The sequence below is a fragment of the Haliotis rufescens genome, unplaced genomic scaffold (genome assembly GCF_023055435.1).
Source record: "Haliotis rufescens isolate VD_foot unplaced genomic scaffold, xgHalRufe1.0.p SCAF_6, whole genome shotgun sequence".
NCBI lineage: Eukaryota > Metazoa > Mollusca > Gastropoda > Lepetellida > Haliotidae > Haliotis > Haliotis rufescens.
The window spans coordinates 1,261,440-1,280,736 of record NW_025964334.1 but is presented as its reverse complement, the minus strand read 5'-3'; the positions used below and the strand labels follow the sequence as shown (position 1 = coordinate 1,280,736).

General features: G+C 44.8%; 1 protein-coding gene across 1 annotated transcript in view; it reads right to left on the bottom strand.

Annotated features, from left to right (window-relative positions):
* Window positions 1-19,055, bottom strand: part of LOC124116831 (serine/threonine-protein kinase greatwall-like) — a 37,235-nt gene extending 18,180 nt beyond the window's left edge. The window contains exons 1-8 of the mRNA XM_048385689.1: window positions 18,860-19,055; window positions 16,237-16,292; window positions 15,528-15,628; window positions 14,173-14,264; window positions 13,470-13,609; window positions 11,423-11,511; window positions 8,759-8,856; window positions 3,669-5,663 (exon numbers count right to left, since the gene is read on the bottom strand). Coding sequence (XP_048241646.1) covers window positions 3,669-5,663; window positions 8,759-8,856; window positions 11,423-11,511; window positions 13,470-13,609; window positions 14,173-14,264; window positions 15,528-15,628; window positions 16,237-16,292; window positions 18,860-18,943 — 2,655 coding nt within the window. The 5' untranslated portion in view covers window positions 18,944-19,055. The remainder of the gene's footprint in view (window positions 1-3,668; window positions 5,664-8,758; window positions 8,857-11,422; window positions 11,512-13,469; window positions 13,610-14,172; window positions 14,265-15,527; window positions 15,629-16,236; window positions 16,293-18,859) is intronic.
* Window positions 19,056-19,297: the final 242 nt, after the last annotated feature.

Here is a 19,297-nt window from a genome sequence, read left to right as displayed (position 1 = left end):
ACAGCAGGAGCAAGTACACCAGGAGCAAGTACAGCAGGAGCAGGTACAGCAGGAGCAGGTACACCAGGAGCAAGTACAGCAGGAGCAGGTACAGCAGGAGCAGGTACAGCAGGAGCAGGTACAGCAGGAGCAGGTACACCAGGAGCAAGTACAGCAGGAGCAGGTACAGCAGGAGCAGGTACAGCAGGAGCAAGTACAGCAGGAGCAAGTACAGCAGGAGCAGGTACAGCAGGAGCAAGTACAGCAGGAGCAGGTACAGCAGGAGCAAGTACAGCAGGAGCAAGCAAGTACAGCAGGAGCAGGTACAGCAGGAGCAAGTACAGCAGGAGCAAGTACAGCAGGAGCAGATACAGCAGGAGCAGGTACAGCAGGAGCAAGTACAGCAGGAGCAGGTACAGCAGGAGCAAGTACAGCAGGAGCAAGTACAGCAGGAGCAGGTACAGCAGGAGCAGGTACAGCAGGAGCAAGTACAGCAGGAGCAGGTACACCAGGAGCAAGTACAACAGGAGCAGGTACAGCAGGAGCAGGTACAGCAGGAGCAAGTACAGCAGGAGCAGGTACAGCAGGAGCAAGTACAGCAGGAGCAAGTACAGCAGGAGCAGGTACAGCAGGAGCAGGTACACCAGGAGCAAGTACACCAGGAGCAAGTACACCAGGAGCAAGTACACCAGGAGCAAGTACAGCAGGAGCAAGTACAGCAGGAGCAGGTACAGCAGGAGCAGGTACAGCAGGAGCAGGTACAGCAGGAGCAAGTACAGCAGGAGCAGGTACAGCAGGAGCAAGTACAGCAGGAGCAAGTACAGCAGGAGCAGGTACACCAGGAGCAGGTACAGCAGGAGCAAGTACAGCAGGAGCAGGTACAGCAGGAGCAGGTACAGCAGGAGCAGGTACAGCAGGAGCAGGTACAGCAGGAGCAAGTACAGCAGGAGCAGGTACAGCAGGAGCAAGTACAGCAGGAGCAGGTACAGCAGGAGCAAGTACAGCAGGAGCAAGTACAGCAGGAGCAGGTACAGCAGGAGCAAGTACAGCAGGAGCAAGTACAGCAGGAGCAGATACAGCAGGAGCAGGTACAGCAGGAGCAAGTACAGCAGGAGCAGGTACAGCAGGAGGAGGTACAGCAGGAGCAAGTACAGCAGGAGCAGGTACAGCAGGAGCAAGTACAGCAGGAGCAAGTACAGCAGGAGCAGGTACAGCAGGAGGAGGTACAGCAGGAGCAAGTACAGCAGGAGCAGGTACACCAGGAGCAAGTACAACAGGAGCAGGTACAGCAGGAGCAGGTACAGCAGGAGCAAGTACAGCAGGAGCAGGTACAGCAGGAGCAAGTACAGCAGGAGCAAGTACAGCAGGAGCAGGTACAGCAGGAGCAGGTACACCAGGAGCAAGTACACCAGGAGCAAGTACACCAGGAGCAAGTACACCAGGAGCAAGTACAGCAGGAGCAGGTACAGCAGGAGCAAGTACAGCAGGAGCAAGTACAGCAGGAGCAGGTACAGCAGGAGCAGGTACACCAGGAGCAAGTACAGCAGGAGCAAGTACACCAGGAGCAAGTACACCAGGAGCAAGTACAGCAGGAGCAGGTACAGCAGGAGCAAGTACAGCAGGAGCAAGTACAGCAGGAGCAGGTACAGCAGGAGCAGGTACAGCAGGAGCAGGTACAGCAGGAGCAAGTACAGCAGGAGCAGGTACAGCAGGAGCAAGTACAGCAGGAGCAGGTACAGCAGGAGCAAGTACAGCAGGAGCAAGTACAGCAGGAGCAGGTACACCAGGAGGAGGTACAGCAGGAGCAAGTACAGCAGGAGCAAGTACACCAGGAGCAGGTACAGCAGGAGCAAGTACAGCAGGAGCAGGTACAGCAGGAGCAAGAACAGCAGGAGCAGATACACCAGGAGCAGGTACAGCAGGAGCAAGTACAGCAGGAGCAGGTACAGCAGGAGCAAGTACAGCAGGAGCAAGTACAGCAGGAGCAGGTACAGCAGGAGCAGGTACAGCAGGAGCAAGTACAGCAGGAGCAAGTACAGCAGGAACAGGTACAGCAGGAGCAGGTACAGCAGGAGCAAGTACAGCAGGAGCAAGTACAGCAGGAGCAGGTACAGCAGGAGCAAGTACAGCAGGAGCAGGTACAGCAGGAGCAAGTACAGCAGGAGCAGATACACCAGGAGCAGGTACAGCAGGAGCAAGTACAGCAGGAGCAGGTACAGCAGGAGCAAGTACAGCAGGAGCAGGTACAGCAGGAGCAGGTACAGCAGGAGCAAGTACAGCAGGAGCAAGTACAGCAGGAACAGGTACAGCAGGAGCAGGTACAGCAGGAGCAAGTACAGCAGGAGCAAGTACAGCAGGAGCAGGTACAGCAGGAGCAAGTACAGCAGGAGCAAGTACACCAGGAGCAAGTACAGCAGGAGCAGGTACAGCAGGAGCAGGTACACCAGGAGCAAGTACAGCAGGAGCAGGTACAGCAGGAGCAGGTACAGCAGGAGCAGGTACAGCAGGAGCAGGTACAGCAGGAGCAAGTACAGCAGGAGCAGGTACAGCAGGAGCAGGTACAGCAGGAGCAAGTACAGCAGGAGCAGGTACAGCAGGAGCAGGTACAGCAGGAGCAGGTACAGCAGGAGCAGGTACAGCAGGAGCAAGTACAGCAGGAGCAAGTACAGCAGGAGCAGGTACAGCAGGAGCAAGTACAGCAGGAGCAGGTACAGCAGGAGCAAGTACAGCAGGAGCAAGTACAGCAGGAGCAGGTACAGCAGGAGCAGGTACAGCAGGAGCAGGTACAGCAGGAGCAAGTACAGCAGGAGCAGGTACAGCAGGAGCAGGTACAGCAGGAGCAAGTACAGCAGGAGCAAGTACAGCAGGAGCAGGTACACCAGGAGCAGGTACAGCAGGAGCAAGTACACCAGGAGCAAGTACACCAGGAGCAAGTACACCAGGAGCAGGTACAGCAGGAGCAAGTACAGCAGGAGCAGGTACAGCAGGAGCAGGTACAGCAGGAGCAGGTACAGCAGGAGCAGGTACAGCAGGAGCAAGTACACCAGGAGCAAGTACACCAGGAGCAGGTACAGCAGGAGCAAGTACAGCAGGAGCAGGTACACCAGGAGCAGGTACAGCAGGAGCATTGACGTTGCATTGATGCATGAAGGTAAAGCATTAGAGGTGAAACGATACAGCAAGGTCACAGTACGATATGTATCGCGGTATGCATATTTACATCATGTGGAAATGTCTCGACTATAAATAATTAAATAAATATATATCAGAGCAGGTTCAAAAGGAAAAGCTAGCTGTAGACACGTTTGTTGCGGCTTTTTCAGTGGTGAACATAATTACAACACATTTTGCAAATTTGACTGACAGTAACACTGGGGGTCATAAAATGAGCAGTAATGTATTTTAGCAAGTGTATTATCTAGTATCAATACAGAAAAATATGTATCATGTATCGCATTGTCACATGAAAACTCATGATGCACCGATGTATCGTTTCACCTCTATGAAGCATCACAGTCGTCTGTAATGTGTTGTCAGATTGAGGCAAAAAACATATATAATAACCAGATATAATAACTTCATCTTGGATGATGCATTGATGATTGAAGCTCAATTCATGGAGAAATAGCTTCTGTAATCCAGCTTGAGTTATGAAATAAATACTGAATCATAAGTCTAATGTTACTTACATGTCCCGACCCGTACACCGGGCTGATTGGAAGGTCCTTCTTCCTGTGTATACAAGGTCGGGGGGCAGGGGGGGAGGGGGGCAGACCCACAGGGGAGGGGTCGGGGGAGGTGTGCATCACCACCACGGTGTATGGCGGACTCTTCATCGCACCAGACTCCGAAGCTACGACCTCAGGGGCCACAAGGGGAGATGACTCTGCCGAGGAACCATCACTCGTGTTACTGCCATCATGGCAACGGAAGTTACCTTCATTGAGGTCAACGTCAACACAATCTTTACTCGTAACTGACTCGACATTGCTTCTTTTACGCAAATGTTCATCTCCATATAACTGTTCCTCAATCTCACCACCCTCCGTGGATGACTTCATGCAATTTTCTATGTCACCGTAAGTTCTTTTCCGAGATTTGGACATTTCAGTAACATCTGGCAAGCTTGAAGTGCTGTCCACCCTCTTGAAGCGTATCTTCCTAGTCTGCTTCATCACATGATCTGCCAGATCCAGCCCTGAGAAGTCCTGCGTCAACCCAGAGCTCCGTGGCACCGACATCAAGTCCTTCTTCAGCTTATTGGTAGCAGCTGATACCAAGGCAGTTTTCTTCCTGTCGTTACAGTCTGCAATTTTGTCTTTCTTCCCATCAGCTTCCCATTTTTTCCTGGCTGAACTCAACGCAAGTGTCCTGATCTCCTGCGTCAGTCCGGTGTTGGGGACTCGGGGAGAACTAACAGCTCTGATGCCTGGCATGAAGACATCAGAAGCACCATCATGTGGAGGATCCTGCACCTCCTCCCTGGACTGGACTGTTTGGGACCTGACCTCCTGGGTAAGACCAGTGCTGGGTCCTTGGGACGGGTCCTGACTGTCCTCCCTAGGCCTGAATGTTAACAAACTGATCTCCTGGGTAAGACCTGTGTTGGACACTTGGGACGGAACCTGACTGTCTTCACTGGAACTGCTGAGGAATGTCAACCGACACCGCTCATCCTTCTGCCCAATGCTCACATCACAGTCGCCGAGTTCACAGTTATCTTCGTCCATGTTTCTCCAGTCCTGGCCATCTCTACTGCCCTGCCAGTCTGACACGCTCCCAACCCGGGATGACAGTTTCTCTTCACGGATCACCCCCATCACGTGCACGCCAACGCTGCTCCGTCGAGACAGAGCGCTGTCATCCGAGTACTCAAAGCTTCTCCTCCGCTGAGCACGACACCGCAAGCTTTGTTGACTGGTCTCTGCCTCATCGTCAGAGGGGTAGCTGTAACCACTGCTGCCCCGGTTAGACATGCTGGTGAAGCGGCCGGACTCCACGGACGAGTCCAGGTAGGAGACGCTGAGGTCAGCGTCAGACATGGAGTGGGCTCTGGTGTCAGCCTCACTCTCTTCACTGTAAGACCCCTCTCTCATACTGCGCAGGTTGCGAGCAGCATACGAGTTCCACACTGCTTCATCAGTCCGATGAAGTTGCGGAGTTTCCTCAGAGAAGCTTTCCTGTCTTGAAGACGTCTTCTCGTGACTCTGACAACCATCGTCCTGAGATCGGTCACAAGATGACAACTCTCGCTTGTCCTGATCTGTTTCTGTGGACGAGAACACACTGTCCCCGGACTGACTGAACAGGCTAGCTTTGGGTTCAGAAGTCTCCAGATCGCTGTCAGTGCTGACCTTCTTCCTAGATCTGTTCCCCGTGCTCTCTGCTTCCGATTGGCTCCAGTTCAGAGAGTCCTGTAAAGTTGGTGTGAGACTCTGGACGGGGGCGGGCGGGCGGTCATCATCACCAGTAGAGATGTTCCTCTTCTTCTCTGGGTAGCCCCTCCTGGAGGGGGTGAGGGAGATGCGTAACAAGGGGGATGTGGTGCTGTAGGTCCGAAGGGGGCTGCAGAACGGGGACTTGTCCCCCAGAGGACGGGGACTACAACAGGTTGACCTCTGACCTGAAGGCATTGGACTGACAAACAGTGCAGGTTTCTTTGCTTTTCTGGTTGATGGCAAGTTCTGGAACAAACAATGATTATATCTTGCAGACAAAGCAGCATTTTAGCCAACGACAATCTTGTCAAGGTCAACTCCACACAGACAGGTGTGTGATGTGTTTTATGTCAGTGTAATCTATTGTTAAACAATGATTGTAACTGTATTACATTGTGTCTGTTATATGTCAGTGTAATGTATTGTTAAACAATGATTGTAACTGTATTACATTGTGTCTGTTATATGTCAGTGTAATGTATTGTTAAACAATGATTGTAACTGTATTACATTGTGTCTGTTATATGTCAGTGTAATCTATTGTTAAACAATGCTTGTAAATGTATAACATTGTGTCTGTTATATGTCAGTGTAATGTATTGTTAAACAATGATTGTAACTGTATTACATTGTGTCTGTTATATGGCAGTGTAATCTATTGTTAAACAATGATTGTAACTGTATTACATTGTGTCTGTTATATGTCAGTGTAATCTATTGTTAAACAATGATTGTAAATGTATAACATTGTGTCTGTTATATGTCAGTGTAATCTATTGTTAAACAATGCTTGTAAATGTATAACATTGTGTCTGTTATATGTCAGTGTAATGTATTGTTAAACAATGATTGTAACTGTATTACATTGTGTCTGTTATATGGCAGTGTAATGTATTGTAAAACAATGATTGTAAATGTATTACATTGTGTCTGTTATATGTCAGTGTAATGTATTGTAAAACAATGATTGTAACTGTATTACATTGTGTCTGTTATATGGCAGTGTAATGTATTGTAAAACAATGATTGTAACTGTATTACATTGTGTCTGTTATATGGCAGTGTAATGTATTGTAAAACAATTATTGAAAATGTATTACATTGTGTCTTTTATATGGCAGTGTAATGTATTGTAAAACAATGATTGTAACTTATTACATTGTGTCTGTTCTATGCCAGTGTGATTTATTGTTAATTATGAATAATTTTTTAATTTGAAGTTAACAGGATATACGGCTTTTCCATTGGACGAGAGGTCGGTCACATGACCGCGAAACTGACGTTCAGGAGTGTATGAACTACAAAATTTGACGTTCATACGTTTTTCACGAGACCGTGTTCTTGAAATGACGTAAACACTGACTACTTCCACATTCCTGGCGAAACCCCTGGGAATTCCCTAGCACGAAAACATACATAAGCGTTCTTTCTTTTCATTTAGAACCTTTAATCTTGGTCTCAGCGTTTGCACATCCAGACTATCGTCAGTATCGACTCGATCCACACCTGGGCTGACAGTGACCGTCTCCAGCAATCTACGAATTTACCTTAGTGTCTGTTTGACGCATCTTTAATCACCTTTCAATGATCGGTCAGTTGATCAATGATGACTAACACATGTAACCGCCTGTCTGTTATATGGCAGTGTAATGTATTGTTAAACAATTATTGTAACTGTATTACAATGTGTCTGTTATAAGGCGGTGTAATGTATTGTTAAACAATGAGTGTAAATGTGTTACATTGTGTCTGTTAGAGGGCAGTGTAACTTATTGTAAAACAATGAGTGTAAATGTGTTACATTGTGTCTGTTAGAGGGCAGTGTAACTTATTGTAAAACAATGAGTGTAAATGTGTTACATTGTGTCTGTTAGAGGGCAGTGTAACTTATTGTAAAACAATTGTAAATGTGTTACATTGTGTCTGTTAGAGGGCAGTGTAACTTATTGTAAAACAATTGTAAATGTGTTACATTGTGTCTGTTAGAGGGCAGTGTAACTTATTGTAAAACAATTGTAAATGTGTTACATTGTGTCTGTTAGAGGGCAGTGTAACTTATTGTAAAACAATTGTAAATGTGTTACATTGTGTCTGTTAGAGGGCAGTGTAACTTATTGTAAAACAATGAGTGTAAATGTGTTACATTGTGTCTGTTAGAGGGCAGTGTAACTTATTGTAAAACAATTGTAAATGTGTTACATTGTGTCTGTTAGAGGGCAGTGTAACTTATTGTAAAACAATTGTAAATGTGTTACATTGTGTCTGTTAGAGGGCAGTGTAACTTATTGTAAAACAATTGTAAATGTGTTACATTGTGTCTGTTAGAGGGCAGTGGTGAGGAATTTATTATATTTAGACACTCAAATTATCAGTAAACTTGGATGTCAAGCGTTATAGAAACATGTTGAATGTTCTGCGATATTCTAGAAAGTGTTGGGAGCTGGTTAGACTAAATAAGTGGAGCTGGCAGGTCCCAGTCTAATCTCACATTTCATCTCACATTACATCAAGACCAGACTTTTGTGTGAAGAAGACATTTCACCCTGGATTCCTAGCCTATGCCTATCTCGGAAGCTTGACCATTGTTGCAGCGAGGTGTTTTCTTATTATATTTATTGTCATTTACTGTCATATGCTCTCACATTTTATACTGCCTTTGAATATTGTACTACCACTCTACTGCAATTGCTGTACAGTATTGATTTGTAAACCTAGTGTTTGTTTGTTTGTTGTTTAATGCCACACTCAGCAATATTCCAGCTATATGACGGAGGTCTGTAAATCATCGAGTCTGGACCAGAAAATCCAGTGATTGACATCATGAGCATTGATCCACGCAATTGGGATACGATAACACACATCAACCAAGACATCGAGTCTGACTACTTGCTCCTGTTAGTCGCCTCTTACGACAAAATAGTTGACCTATTCTACCCCGGATCTTCACAGGTCTGTAAATCTAGTTAATTTTGTTATACAATTATTGATAATTGACACTAAACTCTTTTACGTACCGATTTCTGGGTTAACATATTGTTTCAATTTGGGAATCGACACATAACAGACGCAATGAACACAAAAGTATATGACAAAGAATTGGAAATATGGCAGTTATAGCCCTCAGAGTTGGTCATTTATAAGAAAAGTTCCTTGTATCATTGTACATGCTATTTCCAGTGTTTCTAACGTCTTTGCGTCGGTGAAAAAACATCAGAACTCAGTGTAGCATGTATTATGAACATTCCTCTACAGCTTTTTCTGGGTGCACAATACTCAAGAAAATACAGTAGATTGCAATTATTTATCTGCAATATTCAGGTTAGGTTACCATGGTTACTTACAAATGCCAGGGAGGACCTGAGAGACAGTATCTGTCCGGGTGTGCGGTAGATGTGGAACTTGCTGCTGGCATCATATGCCGGCTTCTGGAAGTCGTCCACTGAAACATCAGGGAACATGCATCACAGAGAGAGGCGTGGTTTGACGCCACAGTCGGCAATATTCCAACAGTATCACTGAAGCCTGTAAATTATCAACTCTTGATGGGCAAACCAGTGACTGAAGGCATGAAGGTATGATTGAAGCAAGAGCTACAATTTACATTATCAAGGTATGATGGAAGCAAGAGCAATGATCAACGTTATCAAGGTATGATGGAAGCAAGAGCTATGATCAACGTTATCAAGGTACAATGGAAGCAAGAGCTATGATCAACGTTATCAAGGTATGATGGAAGCAAGAGCTATGATCAACGTTATCAAGGTACAATGGAAGCAAGAGCTATGATCAACGTTATCAAGGTACAATGGAAGCAAGAGCTATGATCAACGTTATCAAGGTATGATGGAAGCAAGAGCTATGATCAACGTTATCAAGGTATGATGGAAGCAAGAGCTATGATCAACGTTATCAAGGTATGATGGAAGCAAGAGCTACAATTTACATTATCAAGGTATGATGGAAGCAAGAGCAATGATCAACGTTATCAAGGTACAATGGAAGCAAGAGCTATGATCAACGTTATCAAGGTATGATGGAAGCAAGAGCTATGATCAACGTTATCAAGGTACAATGGAAGCAAGAGCTATGATCAACGTTATCAAGGTACAATGGAAGCAAGAGCTATGATCAACGTTATCAAGGTATGATGGAAGCAAGAGCTATGATCAACGTTATCAAGGTATGATGGAAGCAAGAGCTATGATCAACGTTATCAAGGTATGATGGAAGCAAGAGCTATGATCAACGTTATCAAGGTACGATGGAAGCAAGAGCTATGATCAACGTTATCAAGGTACGATGGAAGCAAGAGCTGTGATCAATGTTATCAAGGTACGATGGAAGCAAGAGCTATGATCAACGTTTTCAAGGTATGATGGAAGCAAGAGCTATGATCAACGTTATCAAGGTACGATGGAAGCAAGAGCCATGATCAATGTTATCAAGGTACAATGGAAGCAAGAGCTATGATCAACGTTATCGAGGTACGATGGAAGCAAGAGCTATGATCAACGTTATCAAGGTATGATGGAAGCAAGAGCTATGATCAACGTTATCAAGGTACGATGGAAGCAAGAGCTATGATCAATGTTATCAAGGTACAATGGAAGCAAGAGCTATGATCAACGTTATCAAGGTACGATGGAAGCAAGAGCTATGATCAACGTTATCAAGGTATGATGGAAGCAAGAGGTATGATCAACGTTATCAAGGTACAATGGAAGCAAGAGCTACGATTCACATTATCAAGGTACGATGGAAGCAAGAGCTATGATCAACGTAATCAAGGTACGATGGAAGCAAGAGCTATGATCAACGTTATCAAGGTACGATGGAAGCAAGAGCTATGATCAACGTTATCAAGGTATGATGGAAGCAAGAGCTATGATCAACGTTATCAAGGTACAATGGAAGCAAGAGCTACGATTCACATTATCAAGGTACGATGGAAGCAAGAGCTATGATCAACGTTATCAAGGTACGATGGAAGCAAGAGCTATGATCAACGTTATCAAGGTATGATGGAAGCAAGAGCTATGATCAACGTTATCAAGGTACGATGGAAGCAAGAGCTATGATCAACGTTATCAAGGTACAATGGAAGCAAGAGCTATGATCAACGTTATCAAGGTATGATGGAAGCAAGAGCTATGATCAACGTTATCAAGGTACGATGGAAGCAAGAGCTATGATCAATGTTATCAAGGTATGATGGAAGCAAGAGCTATGATCAACGTTATCAAGGTACAATGGAAGCAAGAGCTATGATCAACGTTATCAAGGTATGATGGAAGCAAGAGCTATGATCAACGTTATCAAGGTATGATGGAAGCAAGAGCTATGATCAACGTTATCAAGGTATGATGGAAGCAAGAGCTATGATCAACGTTATCAAGGTATGATGGAAGCAAGAGCTATGATCAACGTTATCAAGGTACAATGGAAGCAAGAGCTATGATCAACGTTATCAAGGTATGATGGAAGCAAGAGCTATGATCAACGTTATCAAGGTATGATGGAAGCAAGAGCTATGATCAACGTTATCAAGGTACGATGGAAGCAAGAGCTATGATCAACGTTATCAAGGTATGATGGAAGCAAGAGCTATGATCAACGTTATCAAGGTACGATGGAAGCAAGAGCTATGATCAACGTTATCAAGGTATGATGGAAGCAAGAGCTATGATCAACGTTATCAAGGTATGATGGAAGCAAGAGCTATGATCAACGTTATCAAGGTACAATGGAAGCAAGAGCTATGATCAACGTTATCAAGGTACGATGGAAGCAAGAGCTATGATCAATGTTATCAAGGTACGATGGAAGCAAGAGCTATGATCAACGTTATCAAGGTACGATGGAAGCAAGAGCTATGATCAACGTTATCAAGGTACGATGGAAGCAAGAGCTATGATCAACGTTATAAGGGTATGATGAAAGCATGAGATATGAGCAATCAGTACGCCCCCTACATGGTATTAATCTGAACATTTGCCTTTACTAACCTGTATCTAGTGATACCTTGGACAGTCCGAAGTCTGTGAGTTTGATGTGACCTTGATCTGTTACCAACATGTTGTCAGGCTTCAGGTCCCTACCAACAGAGACAAACAAAAATATACATCGGCTTCAGGTCCTACCAACAAAGACAAACAAAAATATACATCGGCTTCAGGTCCTACCAACAAAGACAAACAAAAATATACATCGGCTTCAGGTCCTACCAACAGAGACAAACAAAAATATACATCGGCTTCAGGTCCCTACCAACAGAGACAAACAAAAATATACATCGGCTTCAGGTCCCTACCAACAGAGACAAACAAAAATATACATCGGCTTCAGGTCCCTACCAACAAAGACAAACAAAAATATACATCGGCTTCTGGGCCCACTTGCACAAAGCGATCTTAGCACTACAACTATTGTAAGCCTATGTTAAAGTATGGGAGTTACGATCATCTTAGCGCTAAGATGGCTTTGTGCAAGTGGGCCCAGGTGCCCACCAACAAAGACATAAGTTGTAGGAGGATCACTCGGGGTACATGAGGTTTTATGCGTCCTGCGTGATTTTTTATACAATAAATTTATCCTGTAAAAACATGACATTGTAAAAGAATGAAATCAAATTAAAAATTGATAGGTAGTGAAAGGGGTTTAATGTCTTCATCCAAGATTATTGCACTTACATAGCGAAGTGTATGCACATGTGTGTGTTGGGCTGCTTGTGCTAGTCTGGACTGATGCCGATTTATAGTGCTAGCCCACTGAGATACCATGTTGCAGTTTAACATGAATACCCCACTCAGACACAGTATACTGACTCCAAGCCGACCAGTCGTTTTAGCCCCTTAATGCCAAGCGCCAGACAGGGTAAAAGCAAGTCCCACCTTAACGTCTTTTGGTATGACGCGGACGGGGATCGAACCCACGGACCTTCCGCCCTCCGGGCATACGCTCTACCACTAGATTACGGAGGCTGTCTCAAAATTGATAAAAAACAGCTGTTCAATTGAGCTGAGTTTACTTGTGCTATGTCACATGACTTCCATTGATTCAGAAAAAACGTGCAGCTTTTTGCTTCAAAGCGGGGTATAAGGGATATATTCTGTCTCTCGGAAATCTATGTGCAGCCTGACTTACTCATGGCTGGGTATAAGAGATTTATTCCCAGTGGCCATGAAACTCAACTATATATTATAAATTCTCTGAAATATATTGATGCTCTGGGGATTTCATTTAGTCCAGTTTTCCTGAGATGTACCTGTTGCAGGTCCAAGCACATCTTCCCGAGGCAAGTGAGTTAACTGACTATAAAAGTCCAGTTTCCACCCTTACAACTAGGCTGGTATTATGGAGTTATATTTTTGCTAGACGAACGAGTCTATGCATAGTCAAATCAAAATCGAAATCCAGTTTGTAAACTGTCATGCAATCAGATACTCTTGACTGGGCGCTGCCATTTTGTTTGAAGCAAATGCAAGTGATACGAGAGATGGAATCTGACTGGTCTATAGGAGAAGCATAGAAGGGACATAACTCGGAATTGCCATTGGTGGAGCTACAAGATACTGACCTGTGTATGATGCCCTGACCTTGGCGGTACTGACCTGTGTATGATGCCCTGACCTTGGCGGTACCGACCTGTGTATGATGCCCTGACCGTGGAGGTACTGACCTATGTAAGATGCCCTGACCATGCAGGTACTGACCTGTGTATGATGCCCTGACCATGCAGGTACTGACCTGTGTATGATGCCCTGACCCTGGAGGTACTGACCTGTGTATGATGCCCTGACCCTGGAGGTACTGACCTGTGTATGATGCCCTGACTGTGGAGGTACTGACCTATGTAAGATGCCCTGACCATGGAGGTACTGACCTGTGTATGATGCCCTGACCATGCAGGTACTGACCTGTGTATGATGCCCTGACCGTGGAGGTACTGACCTGTGTATGATGCCCTGACCGTGGAGGTACTGACCTGTGTATGATGCCCTGACCGTGGAGGTACTGACCTATGTAAGATGCCCTGACCGTGCAGGTACTGACCTGTGTATGATGCCCTGACTGTGGAGGTACTCCAGTGCCAAAGCCACTTCAGCAGCATACATGACAGCCATCTCCTCATCAAAGTATCCGTAGATGGCCAGGAGACTCTTGACATCTCCCCCAATCAGGTACTCCATGATCTGGCCAAACACAAGCCACACACCATGTGTTCATGTAATCATTCACTTCGTAGACTCATTTACTTATTTATCAAGATGTTCTACTGAGACTGGAGGGAAGAGGGACCTACAGGAAGATGTTCTACTGAGACGGGAGGGAGAGGAGACGTACCAGGAAGATGTTCTACTGAGACTGGAGGGAGAGGGGACCTACAGGAAGATGTTCTACTGAGACTGGAGGGATGGGGGACCTACAGGAAGATGTTCTACTGAGACTGGAGGGAGAGGAGACATACCAGGAAGATGTTCTACTGAGACCGGAGGGATGGGGGACCTACAGGAAGATGTTCTACTGAGACTGGAGGGAGGGGGGACCTACAGGAAGATGTTCTACTGAGACCGGAGGGATGGGGGACCTACAGGAAGATGTTCTACTGAGACTGGAGGGAGGGGGGACCTACAGGAAGATGTTCTACTGAGACTGGAGGGAGGGGGGACCTACAGGAGGATGTTCTACCGAGACCGGAGGGAGGGGGGACCTACAGGAAGATGTTCTACCGAGACTGGAGGGAGGGGGGACGTACCAGGAAGATGTTCTGCTGAGACTGGAGGGAGTAGTACAGTTGGACCACAAATGGACTCCTTGATGCAGCCAGAGCATCTCGTTCAGCCATCACTGCAGAAATAAACAGAATCATCGGATGTTGTTCTGCATTCTTCAGTTTCATATATTTATATACATTAAACATGTTAGGTAGTCACCATCGTTTAGGTTTTATGTAATTGCGAAGACTTACTTTTCTTAAAGCCACAAGCCAATACATTCATCCCCCTGTTATGCAATGTAGAATTCAAATTATTCCTGATATCCTTCTGATTCTTCACAACAGTGGCGGTCTATTATCTATCCTTCAGTCTGGCCACCCTGTATGACCTAATGACCTTACCTGCCACTGTGCCAGCTTGACCACCCTGTATGACCTAATCTGCCACTGTGCCAGCTTGACCACCCTGTATGACCTAATGACCTACCCTGCCACTGTGCCAGCCTAACCATCCTGTATGACCTAATCTGCCACTGTGCCAGCTTGACCACCCTGTATGACCTAATGACCTACCCTGCCACTGTGCCAGCCTAACCATCCTGTATGACCTAATCTGCCACTGTGCCAGCTTGACCACCCTGTATGACCTACCCTGCCACTGTGCCAGCCTAACCATCCTGTATGACCTTACCTGCCACTGTGCCAGCTTGACCACACTGTATGACCTAATCTGCCACTGTGCCAGCCTAACCATCCTGTATGACCTAATCTGCCACTGTGCCAGCTTGACCACCCTGTATGACCTAATGACCTACCCTGCCACTGTGCCAGCCTAACCATCCTGTATGACCTAATCTGCCACTGTGCCAGCTTGACCACCCTGTATGACCTACCCTGCCACTGTGCCAGCTTGACCACCCTGTATGACCTACCCTGCCACTGTGCCAGCTTGACCACCCTGTATGACCTAATGACCTACCCTGCCACTGTGCCAGCTTGACCACCCTGTATGACCTAATGACCTACCCTGCCACTGTGCCAGCTTGACCACCCTGTATGACCTAATGACCTACCCTGCCACTGTGCAAGCTTGACCACCCTGTATGACCTAATGACCTAATGACCTACCCTGCCACTGTGCCAGCTTGACCACCCTGTATGACCTAATGACCTACCCTGCCACTGTGCAAGCTTGACCACCCTGTATGACCTAATGACCTACCCTGCCACTGTGCCAGCCTAACCATCCTGTATGACCTAATGACTTACCCTGCCACTGTGCAAGCTTGACCACCCTGTATGACCTACCCTGCCACTGTGCCAGCTTGACCACCCTGTATGACCTACCCTGCCACTGTGCAAGCTTGACCACCCTGTATGACCTAATGACCTACCCTGCTTCATGAGGTTCTTGTTCACAAGGTCGGCCTTCTTCATGACTTTGATGGCATACAGCTTGTCTGGGGCCAGTTTCTTCTGGCCAAGAAACACCTTGCTGCAAGAAGTATGACAACTGATTTCTCAAACATTTGCTGGTAAAATATGGCATATTACTAAAAAAAGCTACACTGACATAGAATCTATACAACAAAAACATCTTACAATGTTGAACATGACACTGTTAGGGAATAATTGATCTGATGACAATAATACAAACAATAAGAAGAAGAACAATAATATAACAGTTCTGCATTCACCAGCCGCAAAATTCATCAATTACACTGCAAACTTTTAACATGTGAGTAGAAAGCTGGTTCTAAACATGTTAGCAGGAATTCATTTCAGTTTGAAGTGAAGTTGACTTTTGTATTATTACATACCAAAAGTGTATGTTTACACTAGTCATCTCCAGATTCACTTCAATAACCCATTCTAGCTGTTGATAAGTTTATCATAAAAATGCCTTGAAATTCACAATAAATAAACTTATAAAGATCATAATCAGGGAAAATGTGGGATTCAAACCCATTTCATTTAATCCTGGCACACCCAAGGGACACAACTCTAGACAGCATATTGCAACAACCTGGACAACTGGGCCCAACATGAGCATTATTTGGCGTGGACACAAGGCTACTGGCCAGGAACACACGTCCAACTTACCCAAATGCTCCCTTGCTGATTGGTTTGATGAAACTGAAATCTGTGATTGACGGTAGCTGGAACAAAGGTCATGGCAGTTTAACAGTTGACTATCAGTGTCACCAAATTGCAAGGCAGTGGACATCAGTATTAGATGTTGAGTATGGTTTTGTGGGACCTTCAGCATGTTTTGAAATATTCCAGGAATATGAAGGCAGGGAACACTAGCAATGGGCTTCATACATTGTGGGGAATAAAACTTCTGTTTGCACCAAGACGTATACACTTTAACCACTGGGCTACCACATCGCTCCCAACGTACATCAAACAAACTTGAACTTACAGTTCTACATTGAGGTGAGGTGAGGTGAGGTGCGGTGAGTTCAAATCATGGAAAAGGGGTTTGAGATTATTACTCTTCTATGGCAATGTGCGTGTGTGCTTGTACTAGTCTTGACTAATTACAGTTTTATTGTGCTAGCCCACTGAGATACCATGCTGCAGTTTAAAATGGATACGCTCTATCTACAAGACCAGGTAGGCAGTCAGTTCAACATTGAAAATAAAAGGACTAATTATTCAAAGATAATGTCATCATATTAGGGATAACAGTTTTTATCTGACCAGGTGATGGTGGAGTCACTTCGCTCTGCCTCGGTAGCCAGGACTGGATGCTGTTCAGGTGAAGTAATCAGAACATTGTCAAACGAAAACTTTCTCAAACTGTTTCCATTTTCTAAAGCCGAGACAAATGTTGTAATCCTTGTGAAGGGCGAGTGACACTCGAATACATATTAACTACAATCTGACACAGATTCTACAGGGAAGAATTCTGATCTCCATCAATAAAAACCACTGTCCACATGATCATTGATTCATGCTTGGCTCTAAAGTATTTATCTAAACTGTACAGTACACTACACAATTTCATTACTTCACAGGACCCTCAAATTAATTATTGGGGGTGCCCTGGACCCCCACTTTGTAAGTCAAAGTAAAACCCTGGTAACACCTCCAACCAGCTGAATTAATCTGGCACTCGGAGGCTCCCCACTGCCTATATGAACGGAGCCTAGAGGTTAAAGCATTCACCCGTCACGCGAAAGACCCAGGTTGGATTCCCAACATGGGTACAATGTGTGAAGCCCATTTCTGGTGTCCCCTGCCGTGATATTGCTGGAATATTGCTAAAAGTGGTGTCAAACCATACTCACTCAGCCGTAGATCAAATGTCACTAAGACAAGCAACCAGTTTTGTGAGAATCCATCAGACGTGACCTCGCAACTTTAGGATAGTTAGCCCGATAGCTAACCGACTAAGCTATGTTGACACTGTTAAACTTTACCTTGCCATGCCTGAGACATTACGGAAATGTACGGAAATAAACAGCAAGGGTTGAATAGGTGACGGACACTTACAAAGCTTACAGGCAGGCAAGGAGTCTCATGACTTTAGTCTACAGACACTTACAAGTGATCCTGATGCCAATTAGCACAGACGTCCCATTCTGTAATCTACAAGATACTGAGTAGTGAGGAATGAGCCAGTATGGAGTGAAATTGAAAACGGTTCTAGGTATTTGCGGGTATGCATGAAGGACATAGTGTTTAATAATTTGTCAGGTGATTTTGTGACAGAAAAGTGTGGGAAGGAACACTGTGAGGGTATTGTGGATCAAAGTAAGCAACGAGGGAGGCATAAGCATGGCTAGTGATGACACAAGGGTGAGTTAGCTTTTGAATCATTACTGAACAAATGTAGTTGTTAAAAGTGGCTTGTGTGGATGTTCCAGGACAGTTTCCAATAGCCAAATATTCGACACTAAAACCATTTCATCCCGCTTTCAAAAAGTTTTTGAGTGAAGAATATTAGGAGCCACTAGAGAATCTAATAGCCACTAAACAGGTACCTAACCCTAATGATCGTAAAGGGGATCCAAGGGCTAAGGATAGAGTTCAGGTTAGCCTACCCTAACAGAATTAACTAACCACTGAACGGGGAGGCCAGGTACCTAACCCTAATGACCGCAAAGGGGTGCTTTATTGTAACGGGGATCCAAGGGCTAATGATAGATACAAAAGATGTCCCGTGGTAGATAGTGTTCGGACCGGTGATGTTTGAATGTGTGCAGACTTAATAAACTGCATTCATGTACATAATAATGAAAATTAATGAATTAAAAAAATAATACATGTATAATAGTTTCCTGTTATAATCCTTTTAGTCCCATGAATTAAGTTGAAACCGAAACATAAATATACTGAGAATAAAAGTGCTTTCATAAACTAGATCTAGCACTTGCTATAAAATGTGTTGCAAGTTCCGACGTTCATACAGTTTGGCCCTCAGTCTATGATGGTTCATACTCTAATGAACTGAAACAAAGTGAACGTCAATTCTTAATTAACAAAATAACAAAGTAAATATATTTTACGGAATTTGGATATATATTGATCAGCTGTTGATGGCTTTTCTTCAATTTACTGACGACCTGTCTTCATCTGTTAAGTTTCTGGAATTACAGAATAAGCACCACACCATAATTATGATAATGTACCAGGTAAGTTTCCACAAGTCAATACAAGCAACCATGACCTTAGCCCCGAAGTGGGGACCCAAATACTGCAGTTGACCCGTCTTTACCTTTGCACCTCCATTTTGAGGAATATCATCTACCTCCAAGAATCTGTCGACGTGGTTTTCCTTATTGTTACCGTTATGCTTCATATTCAGAGAATACGTTGTGCAAACAACGCTATTATGGTGGCATTATTAACACCACACGAACAGAAACAACCTTCCTGAGTTTGTATCAACCGCCTTTGAATAAGGCCGGAAATTCAATATTTCTCAAAGGGAGGTAACTTCAAATTCGTATTGTACGCGCTTCCCACAATAAAATAATTTCAGTTAACAGGAAGGGATTTTTATGACGTCATTGTGCCATGTTTCTTTCAGATGTTCTCTTCAAACATTATTGCACTGAGTTATTAAGAAATTGTGAAATATCTAAATTGTTGGAAAAAATGATCTGGTTGTATTTAGTTTATATTTTCACTTGCATCCCACAAAACAAGTAAT